General features: G+C 43.8%; 1 protein-coding gene across 2 annotated transcripts; it reads right to left on the bottom strand.

Annotated features, from left to right (window-relative positions):
• Nucleotides 1-6,479: 6,479 nt before the first annotated feature.
• Nucleotides 6,480-25,996, bottom strand: asb18 (ankyrin repeat and SOCS box containing 18). 2 transcript variants are annotated; one of them, XM_055638437.1, is made up of 5 exons: nt 24,493-25,996; nt 15,936-16,203; nt 12,870-13,374; nt 11,621-11,734; nt 6,480-9,840 (listed from the first exon to the last, which is right to left on the bottom strand). In XM_055638437.1, the coding sequence occupies exons 1-5, from the start codon at nt 24,734-24,736 to the stop codon at nt 9,655-9,657; spliced, it is 1,317 nt and encodes a 438-aa protein (XP_055494412.1). In that variant the 5' UTR covers nt 24,737-25,996; the 3' UTR covers nt 6,480-9,654. The 2 variants fall into 2 exon arrangements, with proteins under 2 accessions (XP_055494412.1, XP_055494413.1); XM_055638438.1 differs by lacking the exon at nt 11,621-11,734.
• Between the last annotated feature and the right edge of the window lie 202 nt (nt 25,997-26,198).

Below are 26,198 nucleotides of genomic sequence, written 5' to 3'. Positions count from 1 at the left end.
AAGCTCAGGGGCGACCGCGCCTTTGCGGTTGCAGCTCCTAGACTGTGGAACAGCATCCCTCTTCCCATCAGAACTGTCCCCTCCATCGACTCCTTTAAGTCGAGACTTAAAACTCATCTTTACTCTCAAGCCTTTCTTGACGCCCTTTGAGGGAGGGTTATATGTATGTATTTATGTATGTACTTAATCTATGAACCAATGTTGTATAACGTTAATACCTCCACCAATGTAAAGCACTTTGGTCAACGAGAGTTGTTTTTTTAATGTTTTATAGAAATAAAAGTGACTTGACTTGACTTGACTTGATTTCAGAATATGCCAGGTGAAAATTCTAAACAATGCTACAGGAAAGCGACAGGGTGATTTAAACACAGGCTCGAAGCAAACTTCCACGCAATCTTTGTGATAAAATTGTTGGCAGCATGCTCTTCCAGAAGATATACCTAAGTTGTGGAAGATGTTACAGGCTTGTGAGAGGGGAAGCCGAAGAGCATCTTGGGATTTGGAGTTCTAATGTGAACGCATTTTGGCCTTCAGAGCGCTTTACAACTAACTCCTAGATGCCCCGTGAGAGAGCTACCAGCGGCCCAAGCAATAGCGCCAGATTGTTCCAAATAGGGATTGATACATTTCTTTATGTACTAATCTAATTGCTTCAACAACAAAAAAACCTTAATTCATTATGTATACATATGTCCCCCAGAAACAAGTCATAAAAACTAATTAAAACACACCAACTAGAGATTTGCATTAGTTAAGTGGACAATTATCGTAAATTGCCAAGAAAGGGAAAGATCGATCCTGAGCAATTCAGCCTGTGCGTTGAATAGTTTTGAATCCTTTGGACATTGCTGTGGCACTAAATTCCCACCTGGGTCTGGAACACGTGAAGAATAGAGATTCCAATTCCTCATGTGCAGGGAGGAATTGCAGATGCTGGTTTACACCGAAGATAGACACAAAATGCTGGTGTATCTCAACGGGACAGGCAGCATCTCAGGAGGAAAGGAATAGGTGACGTTTCGGATCGAGACCCTTCTTCAGGCTGAGAATCAGAGGATATGGAAGCTGGAGGCATGAAAAAGGTATATTAAAAAATGCTAATTTCTGGCTTGTACCGGGTACATGTCAATAAATCCAAGGCTCCTCACTGTCAGCTTCCGAGAGATGCATTTCATCCAATCTCTGAAACCACGCGGAGTGCGACACAAAGGTACTCAGCTGCTGAAGCCGGCTTGTGCATTTATCACAGGTTAAACCCAGTCCTGGGGATTGGGAGATAGGTAGTCTCCTGCCTTATTGCGGCTATTTATAACCTGTCCGTAGCGATCTTCATTGCATTATCGCGGCTTTGGCAGCCGTTTACGAAGGAATAGATGTATTGGGATGATTTTACATAGGGGAGAGAAGAATTGGTCGTCTCCGGGAACATTGGGATTACAAAGAGCTTTACAAAGAGCTTGTTGCGTCTGTAGTAGAGGCATCGGACACACTAATTCTCACTTAGATCTGAGTTAAACTTGTATTCATTGAGTTTGAAACGGAAAGATAGAAAGAGCTCCACGTGGTTCTAAATCAGCCGCTGACCAACTCAGAGAACAGTGTCCAGCAATTATGTAAACGAGTTATTCACAACATGATGGCGTTAAATCAATCTGGGCTGCTCTGTACAATGTGGATCTCTCGAGGCTCCTAGAGTTAGAAGATGTTTATTCCTGGATTAAGAAGACACACGCAAAACAAAACACACAGCCCCAGAGAATGAATGCCCGTTGTCATTTAGTTTTACGCAATCCAATTCCGATTACAGAGATGTAACACATGGCAAATAGAAGGATATACGACTTCTCAGAACCTCTGGGGGGAAAAAAACACGAATGGAGAGAATAAATAAGAAAACGTGAAAGATGAAAATTAGGCAACGTTGATAAAAGCACGAGTGGTGTGTAGGTGAAGATGAGAATAAAAATCCGAAAAAAAATCGGAGAGGAGAAAGAACAATTAAGGGCGATGACTAAAAAGAGATTGATGGAAGAACGGCGAGAACGGGCTGTCGAGGACAGGAAGGGAGGGGGAAGGAGGAAGGCAGATTCTAACACAAGAGAGCAAGTGCACTTTAGCTATTGGTGCATTTGGCGGTAAGTCAGTTGTGAGTTCGGGCTCTCAGATCCTTCCAGCGTGAAATTCGCTGTTATTACATTCCCCGAAATGCTGGACAAAATCAGGACATTTCAGAAAACACATTTGTCCCGTCACTTGATTATTGAATTGATTCAGTCCTCCACTTTAACAAGTTCCACAGAGCCAGGAGCCCATTGTGAATTGTGATAAAGAAAGTAAACATTTGGCTGCAAACTGGGGCCTGGGTGAAATGCCAGACTAATTCGAAAACGCACATCAGTATAATTGCGAAAAGTCTTTGCAAACAGTGGATGGTCGCAAACTGAAATATGGCACATTTATGTGGGATCGTTTAAAAATGAGCCGGAGTCTCACAATGGATACAAACTAAATGTCTTTCACCCAATCTCTCTTGGGACAGCTCCCTCAGTCCCGGCCGGTGATCCAGCGGGTGTGATCGAGGCACAAGGCCGCTAATGACGGAGGTGGAGTCTCTCGGTAATTCAGATCACGGACTGATCAGGCAGAAATGGGAAAACGAGTCTGTCAACGTGTGGGATTCAGGGGTTTGACAGTATACTTATGGCCTCTCATTATTTTGTCACTAACTATTCTTACAAGTGCGCTAGCGTGTAAAAAAACCCGGCAACTCAGCTTTTTTTCTCGCCCCCTCACCAGACGATGGGAATTGTTTCATCTGCGATCAGGCATTTTCTTTATTCATTGCCTTTGGATGAATGTTTTGTCTTTCTTGCTTTTGTGCGCATTAGTCGCGACTGCAGCGCGGAGGGAGCGTGTCCCTTTGTAGATTGTTCCATTTTTAGTGACTTCCGAATGGTTTGAATGAATTGGGCAAGCATGTATCTTACTCGCTTATACACAGAAGTCACATTTTTTCTGTTTTGTTTAAGAGACCGGTCGGGCCATCGGTCCGGTGGCGCCTCTTAAAAACTGTTCACTTCTTCTCGGCCTGAAAAACCTTCCTCTCCAAATATGTAAACCAGTGGCCTTTTGGAAGCTATCACTGACTTTGCCTCCAACGTAGACAGAGGAAGTGATTTATATGATACTTTTATCCAATGACTTTAAATGATGGAATGAATAATTCTGAATTTACCCCCACACTCCTCCCTTCAAAACGTATCGCGTTTACCAGAAATAAAGGAACCGATTATCGACGGAAGTTGGAGGTTGAACGCGTGGAAAATTGCGGAAGGGCAATTGACCCCTTTAATAAACGGACAGTTGTAGTTTGGGACACGGGGCGCTTGTGGCATTATTTAGGGAAGAGGAGGGGGAGAGGTGGCGCCTCAAAGGTGAAAATGATTGGGGGAAAAAATCAAAACAGGAAATGTCCCCGAGGGGTTAGGGTGAGCCTTGGCGAGATCAAATATCGAGCTCATCTCCGCTCGGAGAGCCGTGATCACCCCGCCATTCTCTCCTTTCCTCAGGGTGGACGAGGGAGATGATATTGAAATTTCCCTCCGTGATCTCTGAATGACCATCCAAACCTGTCTCTGTAAATAAAAACCTCGGGCGGTTGTTGAAATCGTGGCCATGCGCTTCTTTTTATGAAGTAAAATTACGAAGGATACTTAGGTGTGTGTTTTGGAGATTTCTTGCGAAGTGACCCATTCGCCTGTTTCAGGTCAATTAGAAAACGCAACAGTCGAACTAATTAGCGATCTCTGCCGATTGGGAGGAAGAAGTCATTAAATTGATTATTTCAAATCAAGTAGACTCTGATTTAACTGAGAAATTGGTGCGATTACATAACCAGCAAACCATAACATAGGGAGAGGGAGAGCGAGAAGAGAGAAAAATAAATGTTTTTTTTTCCCGTGACGTTTTTATTCTCTACTTCGAGCAATCGGCCAACTTTAAGCGAGATCGCCTGACAAACACAGCACTATAAAAGTTGCCGTTATCGGAAAGTGGGATGGCTCAGTTTGTCTCCCGGCAGTCTGGCGTTTCATGTATCCATTGAAACCTTTAATCTGCGTTTGAAATTGTGGGTTGTCTTTATCTCATTTGTACAGTTCATTGTTTGCAAAGATCAGAGCTATGCTAATGCTACAAACAGCTGCGGAGGGACAATTGCCAGGTGAAATGGGGGCATGCCGAGAATCTGGAGCCAGTAGCGTGTTCAGCTCCATTCACACCAAGACATTCAGAACGCCTCAGAAAGCGATGCATTGCACACTTGTTGAAACGAACTATTTATCTATTTTACAAGCCTGTTCTCGATGTAATCGGCTTTGGTCCACAATCTGATTTTTTAATATAATCATGTCCACATTCAGAACACCCCCAGCTTATCCGGAGACCCTACCCTTAATTGATTTAATGACATAATGAGTATAAGTAAAAGGCATGCGTTGATTGTAATGTATTATTTGTATATATATTTAGGAATAACGCATATTTATGAAATAATAAGTAAAATTCCCTTAACATTCATCGGTGTTTGAAAGGTCAAAGCGAATGTTAAATGATTCTCCTACAATGATATCGAGTAACATTAAATTCTATCAAAGTATTGAGAACTCTTAACAAAGGGCTAATATGTTACATTCAGATTGTTCCTGCTTAAATCACAACTGCGATGTTTTTACCGGTTTTTAAGTGAGTGTCGTGCCTGGGGACAGATGTTATGAACAGATGTGCCGTCTGCACACACCGAGTTACAGATGTTTTCTTCTTAGTGAGGAGCCTTTCCCGTGGTATTAATGCACCCATCCATTTACCAGTGATACATGTAATAAAGCATAAAATAGTCCCCGCCAGCATCATAAAGGAAAATATACATTTACATTTAAAAATAAAACTTATAAAGAAAATCCTAAGGCTATTATTGACATGTAACAAAGTTGGTCGGGGCAGTGCCGCTGCTGTGAATTCAACACATCTGCAAGAACCGCGCCGGGCCCTGATCAAACAAATTCCACCCGACCCCCTGTAATCAGGGAATTGCAAAGCAATTACATCTGTTATGATCCGAAAGGGTCCCGCGTAAACATGTCCCGCATTCAGGTATAAAGAGGGGGGAATGGAACGAGGAATAAAACCCATGTCAATCGATCAAACACCCCATAAAATACATGCAGTTTGGAAACATTAGTGCTTCCACTAATTGTTCACTTCTCCACCGAGCATAGGGCCTTTTCCCAGTACGCTCGAACCCTGCCACTGATCGCCGATGTTTGATGATATGTAATGTTCAGCAAATGTATTTCATTTTCAGTGTCAATATTTCCGGATTAGCCGTTATCATAAATCGATGGAGTGGATTGGGTGAGGGGTGGGGGGGGGGGGGGGGGGGAGGGGGGGAGGAGGTAGTGTTTAAAAACACGTGGAGCCCTGGCTGAAAGAAGTTACAAGCAGCTTCAAACACACTCTCCCATAAAGTGACTGCACCGTGAACAAACTACCCGCCTGTTCTCCCGCAACTCCTGCGATTCCTCCACTGTTGTCACCTGTCACCCCGCATCTGGGGTGAAAGCAAGTCACCCTCTATCCCGATGGACCGACTTCGGATAAACATAATCATCCTGGAATATTGAACCCCAACACCGCCGTCTCCAAGTGTCTAATAAACAACTGCACTCGTCTTTGCCCAATAGCGTGAACCCCAACAGGGGTGAGGACTCCGCCTGCCTTACAACTGGCTTCTTCATTTTATACAAAACACTATAATTGTCAAGATGCTTTATTTATTAAAATATATCCCATCAACGGAACACGGTAGCAGTTCGCTGTGAGGCTACGAACCAGGGGTGTAACAATCCTCCAACTCCTAGTGAGAATGGGAGTGGTGGAGAGGACTGCGAGTCGGCAATAACAGGGACCTGTAGCTGAGGACCGAAGGAACACGTTGGAAATAAGGCAGAAGGGGTTATATGTGAGGAGTGGGCGAGAACGGAAATTGCTGTGGCTTTTCTCCAGAGTTGGAGAACGTGAAAACGATTAAAGTGTGGTTTTGGCGGGCGAAGGGTAGGGTCTGAAGGATTTTTCCCATTTATGATAATCCGGTTCCCAAACGACAGCTTCGAAATGTGTGCAGATCAGGTTAAAGATTTCACCTTCACAAGGGCAAAGAATGAACACACATCATGGGCTCATGGCCTTTGTTTTAACAGCTAAATGACATATTGCTCATGATTTGGACGGGCTCATGATTGCTCGTTATCTGCCGGACTGTTCGTGCATCATTGACCGGGAACGCCGGTCCACGCTTATAATGATGCCCCACCCACTCCCCGTCTCCCCACTGCCTCCCATCTCCCATCACCAAAGGCCATTGTCCCATTAGTTGCCGATGCGTGCAGTGTTGTAACTGCTTCACCCGCCGCCGTCACACTCCACATCGTCGATTTATATCACATGCGAATTAATTCAAGTTTTCAGCAGAATATAGTACAAACTCCCAAGTTGAGCATTACCTTTTTAAAAGCTGTGGCACAATCAGGCTGAGACATTTTAAATGCAGTGTTATTCAATTACATTTGACGGATTGAAACACATAGACTCGATATATTACCATGAAATGAGTCATGGGTCATTTAAAAAGTGAATTTAATCGCACAGTCATTAGACAAATAGTATACCAGACACTATGAAATTGTAAATCATTACCCCAAACGCATCAATATAGGAACTGTAGTCTTAATGATTTATGATAACATTATAAAATGTTCAAGGAGAATATGCTTTTTTTCTCATCAAAATTTCTCTCTCAAAATATTTGTAATTTGCTGCATTCCGTGAAATACGAAAATGTTATATTAATGCTAATGCATTTTAAATTAACAACGTGTTTTGCCCCTTGCTTGGTATGTTAAATGTTATTAACAGGACGAGATTGTGATGACAAAAGAGATTTTTTAAAAATATATAAAACAGCCCATCGATTCGTATCATTAGCAAATCCATGTACCAATTAAACATGTTTCTTGTTAATGTTTTGTTTTTTGACGGTCTGGTTTTTTTTCAAGGCTTGTTTTGGAGGAGTGCGGTTACGCTCTTTACCAGAAGTGTCTGCGTGAAATCGAGGGGAAAAGTAAGGGCAAGTCGTAAAAGTGATGGCAAAGCAAATACGGAGAGATGCAAGGAGGACTTCTTCTCGAGCCACGCATTCAGCGGACAGCAAATGCGGGTGTCATTTCAGACGTGAAAACAAGGGAAGCCGATGGAAATTTAGCAAAACGATCGTATGCTTGTCATGGGCCTTAAAGCAGAATACATTACAATTGTCAGGAGACACCCAGGTAGTGTGATGTCGGTTTCACGACTGCCCTCATCCCCTGTGTATATGCGAGCCAAGTTTGTTGTACCCGTGCTTGACATATACAAACCGGCGATGCAAGCAGCAACTTGGACTTCTCGTTGCTGCATTCTCTTTGCAGTAACGTTCTGTCATTAATGTTTGAATCCCATTGAAGTGAAATAGCATTGATAATTTCTGGTTGTGAGACACACAACAACCTCTGACTCTTTCAATATGCACATCTCACTGGAAGCACTTTCGTTCCATCTGTTCCCAAGCAGTACAGTCTGCATGTGTGGTACAGACATAGGTTGAATTTGAATTTGATTTGAATTTGATTCCTTTATTGTCATTCAGACCTTTCGTTACGTTGCCTGCAGTCATACACAGTAACAATAAATAACAAAACATACAATAAACACAAATTAACATCCACCACAGTGAGTTCACCAAGCACCTCCTCACTGTGATGGAGGCAAAAGTCTTAGTCTCTGTCTCTGGTTGCATGTACAGTGACAATCTCTGCCATGTTCCAAGGGACCTGGTCAGATCATTGCACTGTGACAAGAATGAAAGCACTCTCCATTTCTTGCAGAAAGGTAACAAAGGTGTTTTTTTTAAATGCTGTGGATTACTCTGCCCCACTGACGGTGGAGCTCTCCCTCAGGATACCTGCCAATGGTCATGGTCATCGGGCATTGAGTATCAATCCTGTGGCACTATCGCCCCCTGCTGAACGCTCAGCACCGAGGCAACTGAACGAGCAACACGATGGCAATTGGGAAAAGAGCAATCCTTCAGGTTCAGGGCAACGGTGAAAGCATCCGCGGAACTCAGAAACAAGGAGGCAACATATGATTCGTCCAAAACACGTTAAAATCTTACGGTATTTGCAATCACACAATACAATGTTCCACCTTTCTAGAGATGTGTAGTTCGATCTTTGGAAGTCCTTGGAGTCAGTGCAGTGTGGAAACAGGCCCTTCGGCCCAACGTGCCCACACCGGCCAACATGTCCCAGCTACCCTGAGGGAGTTCAGGGACCGCTGGGCTCCGCAGGGTGTTGAATGTATCCTCAATAAGGATTGTATCATAATTGTATAATAGTTTATTATGGATATATGTTTGTATTGTATTTATGGTGGTGGGTTCTGGCTTGTTTTATTGTAGTGTAAATATTGAATACATTTTTTGATAAAAAAAAAAAAAAACAAAAAAAAAACATGTCCCAGCTACACTAGTCGCACCTGCCTGCGATTGGTCTATATCCCTCCAAACCTGTCCTATCCATGTACCTGTCTAACTGTTTTTTAAACGTTGTGGTGGTCCCAGCCTCAACTACCTCCTCTGGAAAAATACACGCTTAGAAATTACTTTTAATACTGATGCCTTGATTGATCATAACGCACATGCGTGATTACAGAAAGATGCGCATATTGCATACAATCCATTCACTACATATTCCCATCTACTTCACTGTTGTTTAACACAGTTCAATCATGTGTGTTAAAGTGACACAAAGCTCCCCCCCCCCCCCCCTGCAGGAACTATACAACAGGAGGTGCAACTCCAGAGCAAATAAAATCATGGGAGACCCCTTCCACCCCTGCAACGGACTGTTCCAGCTGCTACGGTCAGGCAAACGCCTCCGTTGCCATGCGGTAAGAATGGAGAGGTTGAGAAGGAGTTTCTTCCCAGAGGCCATTCGGACTTTAAACGCCTATCTCACCAGGGACTAACTCTACTGAATGTATTTCCTTCCATTATTTATTATGTAAAAGAATACGTGTGTTATGATTGTGTTTATAATTTGTTTGGTTGTTTGGTTGTTTGTCTTTTGCACAAAAGTCCGCGAGCATTGCCACTTTCATTTCACTGCACATCTCGTATGTGTACGTGACAAATAAACTTGACTTGACTTGACTTGACTTGACTTGAAGCTAGCCCCTTTCCGCCAAGTGAGCAGAGCGAACATCCTATGCCAGATACGAGGCAGAACTTAGGAGATACCTCTCACACACAAATATTTGTCCCAAAGTTTAATTTCTGGATTCAGCCACTGGAGGAAATAATTGCTTTCCATCGCCGCTTTTCCTTTTATCACTGGACACTCTTATATATGAGCACCCCATAATCTTCAAGGTCCAGACACGCAAGTCTTATCTGATGAAATAATTGTACAGGGTTGCAGATTCCACAAGGTCTTTAAACTTCATGCAATATTTGTTTTTCGGGGAATGGGAAGATGAGAGAATGTGAGCAAGGGATTAATATATCACACCTTCTGGCTCCAGGAGTAGGTATCCATGCAGACATTTTGGGATCGATAGCCGGGAAATGAGAGTGGAGCATTGGTTTCCAAACAGCTTCCGGACAGCAGAGCGGCACAGGTGTTGCAAGGAGCGTGGAGCAGAAGTTAAAGCAAAGAGGGACTCGTAGAATGGCCGATGCATCTAGGGGACAGAGAAAAGTTCATGCTTAGTTTTATAGATCAGCATACACTGTAAGAATGTCTTGATCCATCAGTTTCTTGCAAACCAGACTTAGCTACAGTTCAGATTGTGATGTTAGAATTCAATAACCAAAAGGCCAACAAAAAGGCAATGCTTCTCGGACTGAAGCCTGTGACTAGTGGTGTGCCACAGGATTCTGTGCTGAGCCCATTACCAGTTTGTCACCAATGATTTGGATGAGGAAATACAGGGCAAGATTAGCAAGTTTGCTGATGATACAAAAGTTCGTGGTTTTGCAGACAGTGAAGATGGTTGTGAATGATTGCAGCAGGATCTGGATTGATTGGCCAGGTGGGCAGAGGAATGGTTGATGGAATTTAATACAGAGAAGTGTGAGGTGGTGCATTTTAGGATGTTGAACAAGGGCAGGATCTATACAGTAAATGGTAGGCCTCTGGGTAGTGTTGGAGAGCAGAGGGATCTAGGAGTACAAGATCATGGTTCCTTGAAGGTCGAGTCACAGGTAGATATGGTGGTGAAAAAGGCTTTCATCAGTTAGAGTATTGAGTATAGAAGTTGGGAGGTCATGTTGCAGTTGTATAAGACGTTGGTGAGACCGCATTTAGAATATTGTGTTTAGTTCTGGGCACAATGTTATAGGAAAGACATTGTCAAGCTTGAAAGGGTTCAGAAAAGATTTATGAGGATGTTGCCAGGACTAGAGGGTGTGAGTTATAGGGAGAGGTTAAGTAGGCTGGGTCTCTATTCCATGGAGCGTAGGAGGATGAAGGGAGATCTTATAGTGTACAAAATCATGACAGGAATAGATCAGGTAGATGCACAGAGTCTTTTACCCAGAGTTGGGGAATCAAGGACCAGAGGGCATACAGTAGGTTCAAGGTGAAGGGGAAAAGATTTAATAGAAATCCGAGGGGTAACTTTTTCACACAGAGGGTGGTGGATGTATAGAACCAGCTGCCAGAGGTGGTAGTTGAGGCTGGGACTATCCCATCATTTAAGAAAAAGTTGGACAGGTACATGGGTAGGACAGGTTTGGAGGGTTATGGACCAAGCACAGGCAAGTGGGACTAGGATAGCTGAGACATTGTTGGCCGTTGTGGGTGAGTTGGGCTGAAGGGCCTGTTTCCACACTGTATCACTCTATGACTCTAAAAGACTCACTGCAACAGGGTTCTTGTCAATTGCAAGAATCCATGAGAGTGGCAGCACACTGGTGCTTACTTTTATCAGTTGTGGTATGAAGTATAAGAGTGTTATAACTATTAAAGATAATCCAAAGAGACCTGACAAAGACCCATAACAGTACAAAGGGCTTGATATGAGGTTAAACATAGAGATGTTTCCACTTGTAAAGTAATCGGAAACTAATGGTTTTAACGATAAGGGACTCCCTAATTAATCCATTACTGTAATCAGTAGAAACCTCTTTACCCTGACAGTGATGAGATGCAAGATTGATGTTCACAAACAATGGCTGTAGCGAATTGTCTCAATAGATTTAAGAGAAAATTGGGTGGATATATAAAGTTCAAATGAAGTTGGGTGATATACAGTGTGTGTGAGTGTGAGGGCTAGTTATAACATAAACTGCCTTAACTAAAGTTGAGAGAGCTATTTGGTGTAGTACATTCTAAGTAATGCTATGGATTAACATTGCTTTGTTGTGTACAATTCTTGTAGACTCTTGACTCAAACACAAAGAGATGATTTCCCTGTTTTGCACTGAAATGTTCTGTGCTTTTTTAACAGGACTGTATACCTGAAATATTTCGTCAGGTATAGCTTCTATCCACTCCTCTGTGACCTGAATGTGTTGATAGGAGTTAAACAAGACTTCGACGGTCTTGGGAGAAGCAGCACAACTTTTCAACACCTGGAAATGAAACAATCTCTTGTGATAATTAACCAACGAGCTCAGATGCTGTTCTTCAAACCTCTGTTGACGTGTGCGACTACAAGGATAGCATTTTGCCAGGGAGGTATCTCTTTCTTCCTTCCACACGGATATGGTTCCCATGGGCACCATTCATAATTCATTTCCTTGTGGAAGGAGATAGAGGATTGATCAAATCTTTGACCATGGTATGTGGTTCTGCTGTGCCTGCTGTTGTCCTCACGGACCCTTGGCAGACTTTGAGCCACATGGCTGGTGGTTCAGTTTCCCTATTTGGTCATGTGCCTTGCAAACGGTGGAATCAAGACAACTCCTATATCCAGCTCTCCTACTCTTTGGAAATCCTAACATTTTTGCATCTGGCTCACTGGTCATCTTTCTAATTTGCTCGGATCCCGTTCCCCTTCATTCCCTTTCCACTCACCATGTCCCCATTCTCCCTCTAAATTTACAGGACCCCTTTCTCTGTGCTCCCTTTAAATTTACTGGGTTCAATGGAAGATTTATTACAATCCCATGCAATGTCCAATTACATTAAGAATGACATCTAATAGTCCAGTAAACCAGCCAGTGATTATCAGAATTATGGTGCATTGGAAATTTTCCAGTCAGGCCCTCTATATCTCTTTTGTCACCTGTCTGGCTATATAATCTGTTTGACAGTTTCCCCAGTGACCACTTTGAGATGTTTTATCACATTAATGATTATGTGAGTTGTTGAGAAGTTGCTAGTTAAGGGGATGCTGGTTTAAAACGTTCTTTGCCTATCGGTGGGCTGCACAGAAGCCACTGCCCCAGAGTTCGGGTTTGATCCTAACTTTGTGGCGCTTACACATTCTCTGTGTGAATAGAGTGGGTTTCCTCTGGGTGCAGGTTTGTCCCACACCGCAAGATGTTCCAGCAGGTATCTGGGACCCTACGAATTGCTGTGGGGGTGGTAAAAACTGGGGGGAGTTGATAAGAATGTGGGAAGAATGGGATTAATGTAGCATTTATGTAAATGAGTGGTTGCCCTTGGTGGGCTGAAGAGATTGTTTCCGAGCTGAATCGCTCTAAGACTCTATATCTCAGAGTAGATACAATTCTGCCTCTGGCGCACTGGCATTAATGTTACCTTCAGAAAGGCCGCTGGCCACACCCTGTGGGATCCGTGATTGAGTAAGGCTTGTACGGTGCAATGGGGATCAAGCTCTTCCTTAAAAGGTGCAGTCTGTATTGCATTGGCTAAGGGTGAGGACCCGTTGTAGTCGATGGGGTTTGCATCTGCTCCATTCTTCAGCAGCATCTGGACCAGCTGGAGGCTGGCGTTTCTGGAGGCCTTGTGCAGTGGGGTCCTATTCTCATTGTCCACGGAGTTCATGCTGGCACCGTACGCAATGAGGATCTTGCACACTTGGAGATAGTCATTCTGTTTCTCTGCTTCCACTGCGCTGGCACAGGCACTGCTCAGTGGAGACACCCAGTCAACATTCATTGCATCCACAGTGGCCCCATATCTTAGATAGAGGTGGGCATGATTGTGAAGGCCATGCCTGGCTGCCACATGCAAAGGGGTTTCACGGTCCCCTTCGGTCAACTGGTTGACATCTGCACGGTACGTCAGGAGTAATTTTGCACACCTAAGCAAGCGAAGGAAAGCGGGAAAGCATTATCATTTTGTAGAAACAAGGATGCTGGTTTACAAAAAAAAACACACAAGGTTCTGGACTAACTGAGCAGGTCAGGCAGCATCCCTGGAAAAAATGGATAGGTGATGTTTTGGGTTGGGATCCTTCTTTAGACTGAATTCAGGTATTGTCTTCCTTTTCAATTATTAGTAATCCCTGTAATTCCTCTGCTAATCTCCGACTCAAGTTTTAGATCGCGGTACTTTTTCTTCCATCTCATTTTGTGGTCAGTGTCAAATCTCACGCACATGTCTCTCTGTAAAGCGCGCTCGGATATTTTATTAAGTTCACTACATAATGATGGTTCCCAAGTGTCAATACTAGCTATTAGTTCCCATTGCTTTCCAGACAGATGGAGGCTAAAACATTGTTTTCACCCTGAGACTTGACTGCTATGGTGCGATAAAAACCTTTTCCCATCTCGTGCCTTAGCCAAATCTCTTCCCCCGGGGCATTTGGTTCCAAATGAGAAAGGATTTATGTAGTCACATGTTCTCCATGAAGGAACTCTTTTCTGCATCTGAGGTTGGACACAATGTGTTAGATTTTGTCCCACTTCGGCTGAGAGAGCTGATAAATCTCCCAGGGCCTGCAATTTGCATCCAGGAGAACACAAGAAAATGACAGAAAACAGGAACAGGAGTAGGACACTCGGTCGGTCCCTCCATCATGATCATTAGCTAAGGTGACCCAGGACCCTACATCACGTCTGTGCCAGTTTCCCTCAATTCCTTAATCTTCCAATAAATGGTCTACTTTCTCTTTAACTACCCCACTGTTCCGGAATCAACACCCTCTGGGGCAAGGGTCCTGGATATTCACCATCCCCTCCGAAATGTTCCACACCATCCCAGTTTTAAATGTTTGTCCGCTAATCTACTAACTATGTCCCCGCACTTGACATTCTTCCACTTGTGGAGATGTTTTGACATCTACCTGTCATACCCACTATAAGCTCACCCCTCATTCTCCCTTCTTGGACGCATTCTTGGACGGTTATCTGTTTCCAGAACTTCATGGATTACAGAATAACTTCCGCAGAATGGAGAGAGGAACTATAACCCCACTGTTTGAAAACAAGGGGGAGAGGACGAAGGACAAGTGGACGTACCATCAGCAGTGGGTAAAATGCTGGAGGCTATTGTAAAGGATGATATAACGGGACATCAGAAAATGTCAATGGGATTGAATAAAGTCAGTATGGATTTCTGGATGGGAAATCATGTTTGACAAACTTACAGAAGTTTCTTTTCAGATTGTAACCAGTCTAATATAAAAGGGAAAACCTGTGGTGAATGTTGATTTTCAGAAAACCTTTAATAAAGTCCCAAATATAAGTGTCCAACATTAATGTGTATGGCATAGAAAGCCATGTGTTGGAATGGACTGAAAATTGGACTGATGGGCAGACTGGAAACGCACAGTTGGATAAAATGGTTATTATCTGGGTGAAGCTAGTAGGATACCACGGAGATCAGTGTGTGTGTGGGCCTCTGATATTCATAATATCAATGGTTTAGATGAGGAAATAGAATATGATTGAGTGAAAGTTTGTTGATGACTATAAACTGTGCAATTAAGAGGATGAACAGGCTGCAAAGTGACTGTGATGGATTGAGTTGGGCAGAATCACAGCTCTGCAATGTAGCTGCATACGCAGATATCTGCTTTCATTGGAAAAACTGAAAATATTGTGTTAAATTGGGAAATATTGATTTATAGAGACTTAGATAATCTTGTAAACCCAGTCATTGAAAGCAAGCTTGCAGGTGCAGTAAGCAATTGGACTTCATTGCAAGAGGATCTGAGTGCAGGAGCAAGAACAGTTTTTCATCTCTGATTCCTGGGAAGGCAAGTCTGCCTTATGAAGACAGGTTGATTAATAACGTGTCCATTCACTGGAGTTTGGAGGAACGGATGGGGATCCCATAGATACCTACAGAATTCTGACACCGCTCAACAGGCTGGTGGCAGTGTAGCCTTTCCCTTGGGATGATTTATCCTCAATCAAATGTCACAGTCTCCACCTACAGGGCAAGAGGTGTAGGACTGAGATGAGGACACTTGCCTCCACTCAGGGATGAAGACAGGGAATGGGGACCCAATTAATTCTCTACTTCAGGGGACTGGAAAGTCACTGAATACATTTAAGAAGGAGAGAGGTAAACATCCAGATGCAGAAGGCATCAAGGGCCATGGAGAGTGAATGGGAATATGGTATTGAGATAGAGGAGCAGCCACAATGGATGATGTAGCAGGTTCGAAGGGCTGAATGGTGTATTCCTTTTTTTTTAATGTTTCTATGTGGGATCCAGGAGGTACAATTAGTAGTAGCTGCCTTTCCCTTTTTATGATAGTAGCTACATTTCAAGAGTATCCCAAGAAAAAAGGCATCTCTGGGCATCTGGGCTTGTGAAAGTTACCACGTGAGTACAAGTCCGTGTCCGTTGAGCCATTTTGTGTCTCCACATTGCAAGTTGCCGTTGTCCTGAGCCCTGCCTGTGAGCACTCACCGATAGGTAGGGTGGGTGTTGCAGAGGTGCAGGGTGGTCATTCCCTCCTCGGTCAGCAGCCTAGGGTTGGCGCCGTACTTCAGCAGCAGTTCTGCGCAGTCGGTGTGGCCATTGGTGCAGGCTGTGTGCAGGGCACTCCTGTTTCCTGGAATCAGATTGGGCTTGGCCCCGCACTGGAGCAGGTACTGCAGGCAGTTGGTGTAGCCATGACTGGCCGCGATGCACAGGGGGCTGCTCAGCTCTCGTTTGTACTCCAGAGACCAGAGTCCTGTGGTGTAAGGAAAGAGCAGGACTGTCAGTGTCACTGCGTCAGGACCCACAAAGCTTTCATTGTGTCTCGGTACAAGTGCAATAACAAACTAATACCAGTACCAACTCTACATTACACCGTCTCTGTCCTTCCATAAAGCAAGGGTTGGGATTTCTCCAGTTCTGTTCACTATGGCATATGTTGTGGTCCTCTCTTTGATAGAGTCTTCGAGTCACTGAATTATACGGCACGGAAGCAAGCACTTGTGAAAATGTGAAAACTTGTCCATGCTGACTAATGTGGCATTTGCCTGCATTTGGCCTATATCCCTCTAAATCCTTATTATCTATAGATCTATCCAAATGTACAGTCACATTACAGTTCATCTCCAAGTCATAAACTATCTGAACTTAAGGAGCAACTGTATCACTGTTCCATCATCATTACCGGTCTAAATCCTGGAAAAGTCTTCCCTATAACAGCATCTACATCAGAAGGACTGCAGCAGTTCATGAAGGTGACTCACCAATACCTGGTCTTGCGAGCGATCCTCATATCTCATTACTAAAAACCAGGTTTCCATGTAAATGGAGGCCAGTTCATTGGATGTTTTCAAGAGAGAGTTAGATTTAGCTCTTACGGCTCAATGGAATCTGAAGGGATATGGGGAAAAAACAGGAACGGGGTACTAATTTTGGATGATCAGCCATGATCATATTGAATGGTGATGCTGGCTCGAAGGGGCCGAATGGCCTACTCCTGCACCTATTTTCTATGTTTGTATGTAAACTGCCGAATTAATCAATTCAGGTCATCATGACTGGTTCAGATCATTCTCTGGATGTGAAGCTCCTTTGACCTCATCTCCTTTCAATTTGGACCAAGAGCTGGTAAATGGGATCTGTTTAGATGGAGACATAGTCATACAGTACGGACACTGGCCCTTTGGCCCACTCATCCATGCTGAACAAGATGCCCCATCTAAGCTAGTCCCACTTGCCCATGTTTGACCCATATCCCTCTAAACATTTCGTATCCATGTACCTATTCAAGAGTGTAGCACGGTGGTGCAGCAGTAATGTTGCAGCCTTACAGCACCAGAGTCCCGGGTTCGATCCTGACTACGGGTGCTGTCTGTATGGAGTTTGTATGTTCTCCCCCTGTGACCTGCATGGGTTTTCTCCGGGAAGCTCTGGTTTCCTCCCACACTCCAAAGATGTAGAGGTTTGTAGGCTAATTGCCTTGGTATAAATGTAAATTGTCCCCAGTGTGTGTGGGATAGTGTTAGTGTGCATGGATCGCTGGTCGGCACCCACTTGGTGGGCTGAAGGGCCTGTTTCCGCACTGTATCTCTAAACTAAACTAAACAAAACTACAATGGTACTACAGCACCATCCTCCCCTACCTCCTCTACCTCCTCTGACAGCTCGTTCTATATACCCACCATTCTCTGGGTGAAAAGGTTGCCCCTCAGGTTTGTTTTAAATCTTGTTCCTCTCACCTTCAACAAATCTCTTGTTGTTGATTCCCCTACCCTAAGTAAGATACTCTCGACATTCACCCTATCTATTCTCCTTTTAAATGTTTTGATTGCATCTGCCTCAACTACTTCCTCTTGCAGCTTGTTCTATATGCATACCATCCACGGTGTGAAAAAAATGCCACTCAGGTTCCTATTAAATCTTTCATCGCTCACCTTAAACCTATGCCTTCTTATTCTTGATCCCCCTACCCTGAGAAAAATACTGTGAATTCACCCTATTTATTCCCCTCATGATTTTGGACACTTTTATAAGATCACTCCTCAGTCTCCTGCGCTATGAGGAATACAATCCTAGCCTGCCCAACCTCTCACTTCTGCTGCTGCCCGCTAGTCCTACCCTACTTAGCACAGAAAGGAGAATGATCTCAGACCTCTGCAACTCAGTGCCTAGTAGCTGCCCAACCGAATGTGCATATAGCAACAAGGATTGGAAATTCAGTTTCTCTCCCAACACTGGTTTGCATCTTAACTCCACCCCCCCGTGTTTGGTCCCATAAAGCTAAATATACTGAGCAAAATAAATCTTCCAATCTTGTTTTCAAAGTTGCTGGACATTGAAGCACTTTTCCTGCTCTATGGTAATGTATATGCTTCTATGGCTGGCATTTCCCTATAAAATCAGACTGCTCTCCTGCTCAACGGCAAGGTTTCTGAATGGAAGGATCTGCTGATATAGATGGGATAGTGAGCACTAATGTAATTAAATACACCCAGATTAGTGTAAATGTCTGCTTCAAATAAGCCTCCAGCTCATTATATCAAGAACACTTTTTAATTATTATGATGTGGAGCCCTGGGGCACTTGCTAATTTTAAGTAAATTAATTATGGTGTAATTTAACACGACAATAGCTCCTTGCTGTAAAATATTGTGGTATGAATTGTGGAAAGAAGATTTAATTTTACATTGGACAATGGAAACAATGCATATTATCTGGTATACCAGCAAGTCACGGAGGTACAATAGTTCCCCTCCCTGCAACCTTTCCTCATTTAATCACTTATCACCTTGCAGCCCTTCAACATCTCGGCACTTCTTCAATTCTGGCCTGTTGATTGATGCAAATGGGAATGATGCCACCATTAGAGGGAGTTTATAGCTCCCCTGGACTTAAACTGGAACATCCTTCCTGAAGCAGCCCATCTCTTGTCTTCTCTCCTTTCCTTAATCACCATCCGTAAACATTCTCCACTTTAGCCAATATGTTGGGTGGCCATCCTAATGATCACCTCATGGGGTGATGGATGTTTTGGATGTTTTACTAATTTGTACTAAATATGCAAATACAGGAGACCCTCCCACACTGCTCCTCTCTCCCACACTCCCGTGCTTCGACCACACTCACACAAAATCACTACCACAGCCACGTGACCTTCCAGAGCCCTTGTCTACCACAGCCACATTTCTTTCCTGGACACTTTGCCACCATCCTGTCTCATGTGGCTTCCAGCTCCATATCCAGGCATCCCAGTTTATTCCCAGCCAGGATCTCATTTACCTACAGTCCATTCCTTGTTTCTCCCAAAGATTTTCCCTCTGCATCCTACTTGCGACCCTCTCCGTCAAGCACCAGTATGTTCTGGCCCTTTCTCTCTATCTCCCGCAGCTCCGGGCCTCATTGTCCCACAGAAGGGAATTACCTTTGCCTTCCGGCGGGTCCATTCTTTCAACTGACAGTTTTTTGTGTTCCTGACTCAGATTCTGCCATCTGCAGTCTCTTGAGCTTCCACATGCACATGTGCAGAGACTTTAAGCATGAATTACAGTCTGTTGGAAATTATATTTTGCTTTGGAGTTTTTTGTTGATCCAGTCTTTCTTCATATGAAAGTCCTGACATCCCAGGAATCAGTCTGGTGAACCTTCTATGGCAAGAATGGCTTTCCTCAGATTTGGAGACCAAAACTGTACGCAATACTCCAGGTGTGGTCTCACCAATACCCTGTACAACTGCAGTAGAACATCCCTGCTCCTATACTCAATTCCTAAAGGTAATGCATGGGATGCACATTTTTAAGAGAGCTATTAAAACAAAAAAAAGGTGAATGTCGATGCAAACCATAGAATGAGTAAGAATATAGCGAGAGTCAAACAGGAATTCTCTGGTGAGCGATTGCCCCTGGAATAGGGTCTCATTAGGATCAGGATTATGAACTATTTTGATTTTGAGGGGAGACCGATTAGGCTGGGCTTGTTTTCTTTGCGCTAGAGGAAGCAGAGGGGAGAGCTGATAGCAGTGTACACAATTATGGGATACCTAGATAGGGTAGAAACAGAATGAATTGGTAGGTTTGTAGTAGATTGACAAAGCCTGGTGATGCAGGTGAGGGTTTTTTTTGATATGCAGATGGTTGGACAAAGGTCAGTGTGGCAAAAAGCTTGACAAGTGACCACCCTTCTCTTTGCTGGATGTGCAGCCATTTCTCCCCCTCCCTCTCCCTCTCCCATTCCACTTCTATTTCTTCCTTTAGCTTCACAATTGGAACCTCTTCTATCCTTATCTCACACCTTTTGTCTTTTTATCTCTGGCCTTTGTTCAACCACTTGTCTATCAAACCTGCCCCCCCTCACCCCACCATCTAACTACCTATCACTTGCCAGCTGTTGTCCTGACCCTCCTCTCCTCTATCTTTCTCTCCCCCCACCACATTCAGTCTGAAGAAGGGTGCAACCCGAAACCTAACCATGTCCTCCAGAGATGCTGAGTTACTCTGTGTCCAGTGTTCACTGTATATCAATACATGTGACAATCATAAATCAAGACCAATAGTTAGAAGCTGAACTCGATGACAAAGTTATCTAAGATCAGAGTGTAAGTATAGGAAGGATGTCAACAAAATAGGGAGAGTACAGAGGAGATTTACTAGAATGTTGTCTGGGTTTCAGCAATTAAGTTACAGAGAAAGGTTGAACAAGTTAGGGCTTTATTCTTTGGAGCGCAGAAGGTTAAGGGGGGACTTGATAGAGGTTTTTAAAATGATGAGAGGGATAGACAGAATTGACGTGGATAAGCTTTTCCCACTGAGAGTAGGGAAGATTCAAACAAGGGGACATGACTTGAGAATTAAGGGACTGAAGTTTAGGGGTAACATGAGGGGGAACTTCTTTACTCAGAGAGTGGTGGCTGTGTGGATTGAGCTTCCAGTGAAGGTGGTGGAGGCAGGTTCGTTTTTATCATTTAAAAATAAATTGGATAGTTATATGGACGGGAAGGGAATGGAAGGTTATGGTCTGAGCGCAGGTATATGGGACTAGGGGAGAATATGTGTTCGGCACGGACTAGAAGGGTCGAGATGGCCTGTTTCCGTGCTGTAATTGTTATATGGTTATATGGTTATGGTTAAGTGTAAGGTCAGGAGTAAGGAGTAATTAAAGAGGATTTCAGGAATATTATTTTCACCCGGAGGGTGGTTGCAATCCAGAACACAGTGCTGGAGAAGGTGGTGTTAGCTGCAATTCTCACAATACTTCAGAAGTAACAGGATGAGCCCTTGAATCAACAAGGCACAATGAGCTACAGATCAAATGATGATGAATGGGATAGGTATGGGTAGGTAGTTGATGATTGGTTAGGTTACAGTGGGCCAAAGGGCCTGTTTCATTCACTATTTCTCCATGATTTCTGTGAGTTTACAACATGCTGTGTAGCCAATAAGATACTTCACTGGCACTTTATGCCATAGAAAACACAGTAACCAACACACTGACAAAACAGGATGATCACAAATTGGAAAATGAACTCAGCAGTGCATGTAAGAATATGGTAAACAGCCCTGGGTATCACTTACAATAAATGTAGCTTTGCCAGATTAAGGATTAGGTGTTGACCATCACCACTTGGGCAGCATGGTGGTGCAGCTGACAGAGCCATTTCCCCACATCTCCAGCAACCTGTGCTGTGCTGTCTCTGTGGAGTTTACATATTCTCCCTGTCACTGTGTGGGTTTTCCCCACCTTGTCTGGTTTCCTTCCACTTCTCCAAAATGTGTATGTTATTTGGTTGATTGGCTGTTGTAAATTGTCTTTAGTATGTAGGTATGTGGTGGAATTGGGGTGATAAGTGGGAGGTGGAAGTGAGGGGGAGCTGATGAGAGGGTGGGGAGAATAAATTGGGATTATCATAAATAAGTGGTTAATGATAGGTTAATGATTCAGTGAGCTGAGGGGCTTGTTTCCCTCCTGTATGTCTCTATGGCTTAATAACCTGTTTGCAACTAATATCTTTACTCCACTCCATTCGTGCTGATTTCACGTGCTGTGTGCTCCCTCTAGTGCATGCACATTGAACTTCAAAAACATTGCCAGTGCCTGGAACTACCTTTGGCATTTCATATCTGCAGAATTTCCTATCGAGCAGCCCGTCCGAACTCTCACTGCCCTATGCGACCAACAGTCTGTAAAGTTAACACGCAGGATTCTTCAGGATCCCTCTCACATCCTGTTTCCTGAGTTTGAGTGGCTCCCCTCAGGACGCAGACTCCGCTGTCCGGGTTGCCGGACACAGAGGAGGAAGGCAACCTTCATCCCCAGGGCTGTCCAGCTTTTTAATGCTGATCACTGACTCATGAACATATGAAATGAAATAACCTTCTATATGCACTTTTTAATTGAAGCACTTAGGAAGCACTTTAAAACTATTGCTATGTGTTGAATGTTGATGTGCGGTGTGTGTTGTGTGATTGTGCAGTGTGTCTGTGAAATGCGTGTGCTGGTTGATTGTGCAGTATGCGTGCTGCTTATGTTTGTTGATTGTGTCCCTTTTTAAAAAGCTACTGTAATGCGCCTTTTTAAATTGCCCCTCGGGGACGAATAAAGTGCTTTGAATATCTGCAGAGATAACCTATAAATGTTGGATACCTGGGCTGAAGAGTTTTTCACATTGACACAGCTACTGAGAATGACAAGCATTGGTTCATCCTGTTTCACGTACCCATATAAAAAGTAGTGCTCGCTTGTACGAGGAAGTTGCGGAAGCAAAGAGGAAAAGAGAATCTTGTCAATCAAGAGGCATTGATGCTACAACATGCTTACACTCTGTCATCTCTGTTTCAAACCCAGATTGGTCTAATCTGCCTCCGCGATGTACATTACAGCACTATCGACTAGAAGTCGTGGTCTTACTTGAGAACAAGTGAAAAAAACAGACAAAAAGATGTTTAAAATGCTTCTCTACGGCTAAACCAACCCATTTTCAGCCACGCATAGTAAGTGACCTCCAGATCTGACTGCTGTCAAAGGCCTTTGCAATATTTTTAAATGTTTATGATTATCGAAGACCTGAAAAGAAACAGTTCAAATCTATTTAACAGTTAAAATATTAAAATAAGGAAAAGTATTGACAACCCTTGAAGTTTGTGAAATTATTTACACACATGCTGTTAAAGTAAAATTAAGAAAAAATTAACAAGCCACTTGCCTGCATTAACCTTTTAATTCAGGGTCACTGACCTTATTTAAATCATTAGTGTCCATCTACATACACCAGCCAACACTGCTTTACATACAGAGAGTATTGGTGTCCATCTACATACACCAGCCAACGCTGCTTTACATACAGAGAGTATTGGTGTCCATCTACATACACCAGCCAACACTGCTTTACATAGAGGGAGTAGCCCTAAGCTTTGTGTGTTCATACTTTGCTGTTACTCAGGTAAACATGATGCATATTCTATCTGTGAGGTTGCACATGTGTACAGGGGCAACTTGAGCCGCTGCATCACTGCGTCACGGGGCTTCCATGCTGGGATCAGCGGTGGGGCCAGAGTTTGCACAATCCCAGCTTGCTATTCACTCCCATGTTGCAATGAGCAGACATGATCACTGGGAATGAGCAGTCCTGTGAGAAGATCTTTGTGTGGAAACCACTGGCCACAAATGAACAAAGTCCCCCATTGCATACAGCCAGGTTTTACTGTTGCTAATTAGCAGCAGGCCTTTAGATGTGAATCTGCTCCACACTAATTGCCAACTTTTGCTGAAACATCCCAACTTTTCATATTCCACTGTCAGGCATATTCAAACGCTGGCCTCAGTCAAAATAAACACAATAATCTTAAATCAAACCGCTGGTTCTGCTTAACTGCATGTTTACTAGACAATTGAGGAGACTTTTCACAGGAATGTTTTAACATCTCACAGTACCGATCTGATCCCTACAATGGGGAGCTCAGTGAGGGAGGTGCCTGGGTGCAGAGTTTATGGACCACAGCAGGGGTGGCAACAGTAAAGTGACCTGGGGAGAGGAGCAATTGCAGCTCATGTACTGATCATCAGATTGCAGTAATTACACAATCATAGGGAACAGACATTTATCTTCCTCTCCTTAAATCTGTGACCCTGTGTTTCAGACTCACCTACCCTGGGAAAAAACTCAGACTCTCTGCTCCATCTATTCCCCTCATAATTTTATAAACCTCAGTATGGCCATCTCTCTGCCTCCTATGTTCTTGTGAGAATAGATCCAGACAGCCCAATCTCTCCTTGTACTTCCAGGCAACATCTTGGTGAATCCCTTCTGCAAACTCTCTATTGCTACCACATCCTTCCTGCAACCTGCAGCACAGTCTACACAACGTGACCAATCTGGTCTTTGCACTCGAGAGTGAAACTGGCCTCGCTGATTGCCCATTCAATCCCACAATGGGTGGTCAATCAACGAGTCCAACAACATGCCCCTATGTGCCAAAGCTGGCAACCGTCTCCCCTTTCCCCTCGTACGGTCGTCTAGCACGCCAACACCAAGAAAGCCGTGCGCAGTGGATACCTGAGATGCCCATTGCCAAGGGTTTGGCCTGCCACTCCATTTCATCATGGCAGATGTCGAAGAGCAAGTTCACATCTTCGTGATACTCGCTGACCATTGCTCGGACCAGCGCCAGGTCTCCCACCACCAGGGAGTGGTAGAATGTCTCTGGGCCACGACGCTTCACAGTTTGAGAAGGCATGATGTGCTGCTTCTGTTCAAAATGCAGGAATATCTGTGTCCGATGCAGAGGGTCTCTGTCCATTGCCTGAAGAGCAGTGTCTGGAGTTTATTTTAACCCTGACTGTATCCCCACTATTATATACACAAGGGCACAGGCTATTGTTATGCTATAAATATCCTAGCATTTCTGAGCTTATCATCCATTGTGTCGCTATTAATAATCTGCTGTCATGTAACAATCTCAATATTGACAGAGTTGGGGATGGGTGGTGGACTTGTTTCATATACTTACACACAATAATCAAGTGGATTTTCAAGTGTTCTGTCTGCTTGTTGGCAATTATTCTGTTCACAAATATGGACTGGGATTTGCTGATTTGAGTTCAGAACCTTGACTTTTGTCTTGTGAATTTTTGATGGTTAAAGCTGGAGTCAGTATTGGCAGAGTACCCCACCGCTTGAGCTACAGTAGCCAACTGACCACGATCCAGGCTTCTGTATTAAAAGCTTAGATTTTTCAAGGAATAGTCATAAAGCCATAGAACTATACAGTATGGGAACATGCCCTTTGTCCCAACTTGAGCCAACTTGGCATTCAGGGCTAGTCCCATTTGCTAACATTTGGCCCATATCCCTCTAAACCATTCCTTTTCTTCTATCTATCCAAATGTCGTTTGAAAATCATAATTGTAACCACTTCTCTAACTTCCTCCAGCAGCTTGTTCCAGCTATGGACTATCCTCTGAATGGAAAAAGTTGCCCCTGAGGTCCCTCTTAAATCTCGCTCCTCTTTCCATCGGAGCCATGCCGTCTGGTTTTAGAGATTTTAAAATGCACCTGATGATCCCTGAAACAGATTCATAGATACAGAGTGATACAGTGCGGAAACAGGCTCCTCGGCTCAACTCGCTGACACCGCCAACAATGTCCCACTTGCCTGCGCTTGGTCCATATCCCTCCAAACCTGTCCTATCTATGTACCTGTCTAACTGTTTCTTAAATGATGGGATAGTCCCAGCCTCAACTACTTCCTCAGGCAGCTTGTTCCATAAACCCACCACCCTTTTTTGTGAAAAAGTTACGCTTCGGATTCCTATTAAATCTTTTCCCCTTCACCTTGAACCTATGTCCTTTGGTCCTCGATTTCCCTACTGTCGGCAAAAGAGTGTGCATCTATTCCTCTCATGATCTTATACACCTCTATAAGATCACCCCTTATCCTCCTGCACTCCATGGAACAGAGACCCAGCCTGCTCAACCTCTCCCTATAGCACACACCCTCTAGTCCTGGCAATATCCTTGTAAATCTTTTCTGAACCCTTTCAAGCTTGACAAAATCTTTCCTATAACATGTTGCCCAGAACGGAACACAGTATTCTAAATGCAGTTTCACTAACGTTTGAAACAACTGCAACATGACCTCCCAACTTCTATACTCAATACTCTAACTGATGAAGGACAAAGTGCCAAAAGCCTTTTCGACTTGGAGGAAACTGGTGGGACAAATTTCAAGCTCCAGGGTTAAAAAACCATGGTTGGGTGGC

Source organism: Leucoraja erinacea, chromosome 7 (genome assembly GCF_028641065.1).
Source record: "Leucoraja erinacea ecotype New England chromosome 7, Leri_hhj_1, whole genome shotgun sequence".
Classification (NCBI taxonomy): domain Eukaryota; kingdom Metazoa; phylum Chordata; class Chondrichthyes; order Rajiformes; family Rajidae; genus Leucoraja; species Leucoraja erinaceus.
This window is presented reverse-complemented; position numbering and strand designations above follow the sequence as displayed.

Excerpts from the sequence above, each read along its gene's own strand:
- asb18 (XM_055638437.1), bottom strand. The coding sequence starts at position 24,736 with ATGGACAGAGACCCTCTGCATCGGACACAGATATTCCTGCATTTTGAA. Across the intron at positions 16,204-24,492 it reads CTTGGCAATGGGCATCTCAG|GACTCTGGTCTCTGGAGTAC; the intron begins GTATCCACTGCG and ends CTTACACCACAG. Across the intron at positions 11,735-12,869 it reads GGCCAGCGGCCTTTCTGAAG|GTGTTGAAAAGTTGTGCTGC; the intron begins GTAACATTAATG and ends TTTCATTTCCAG.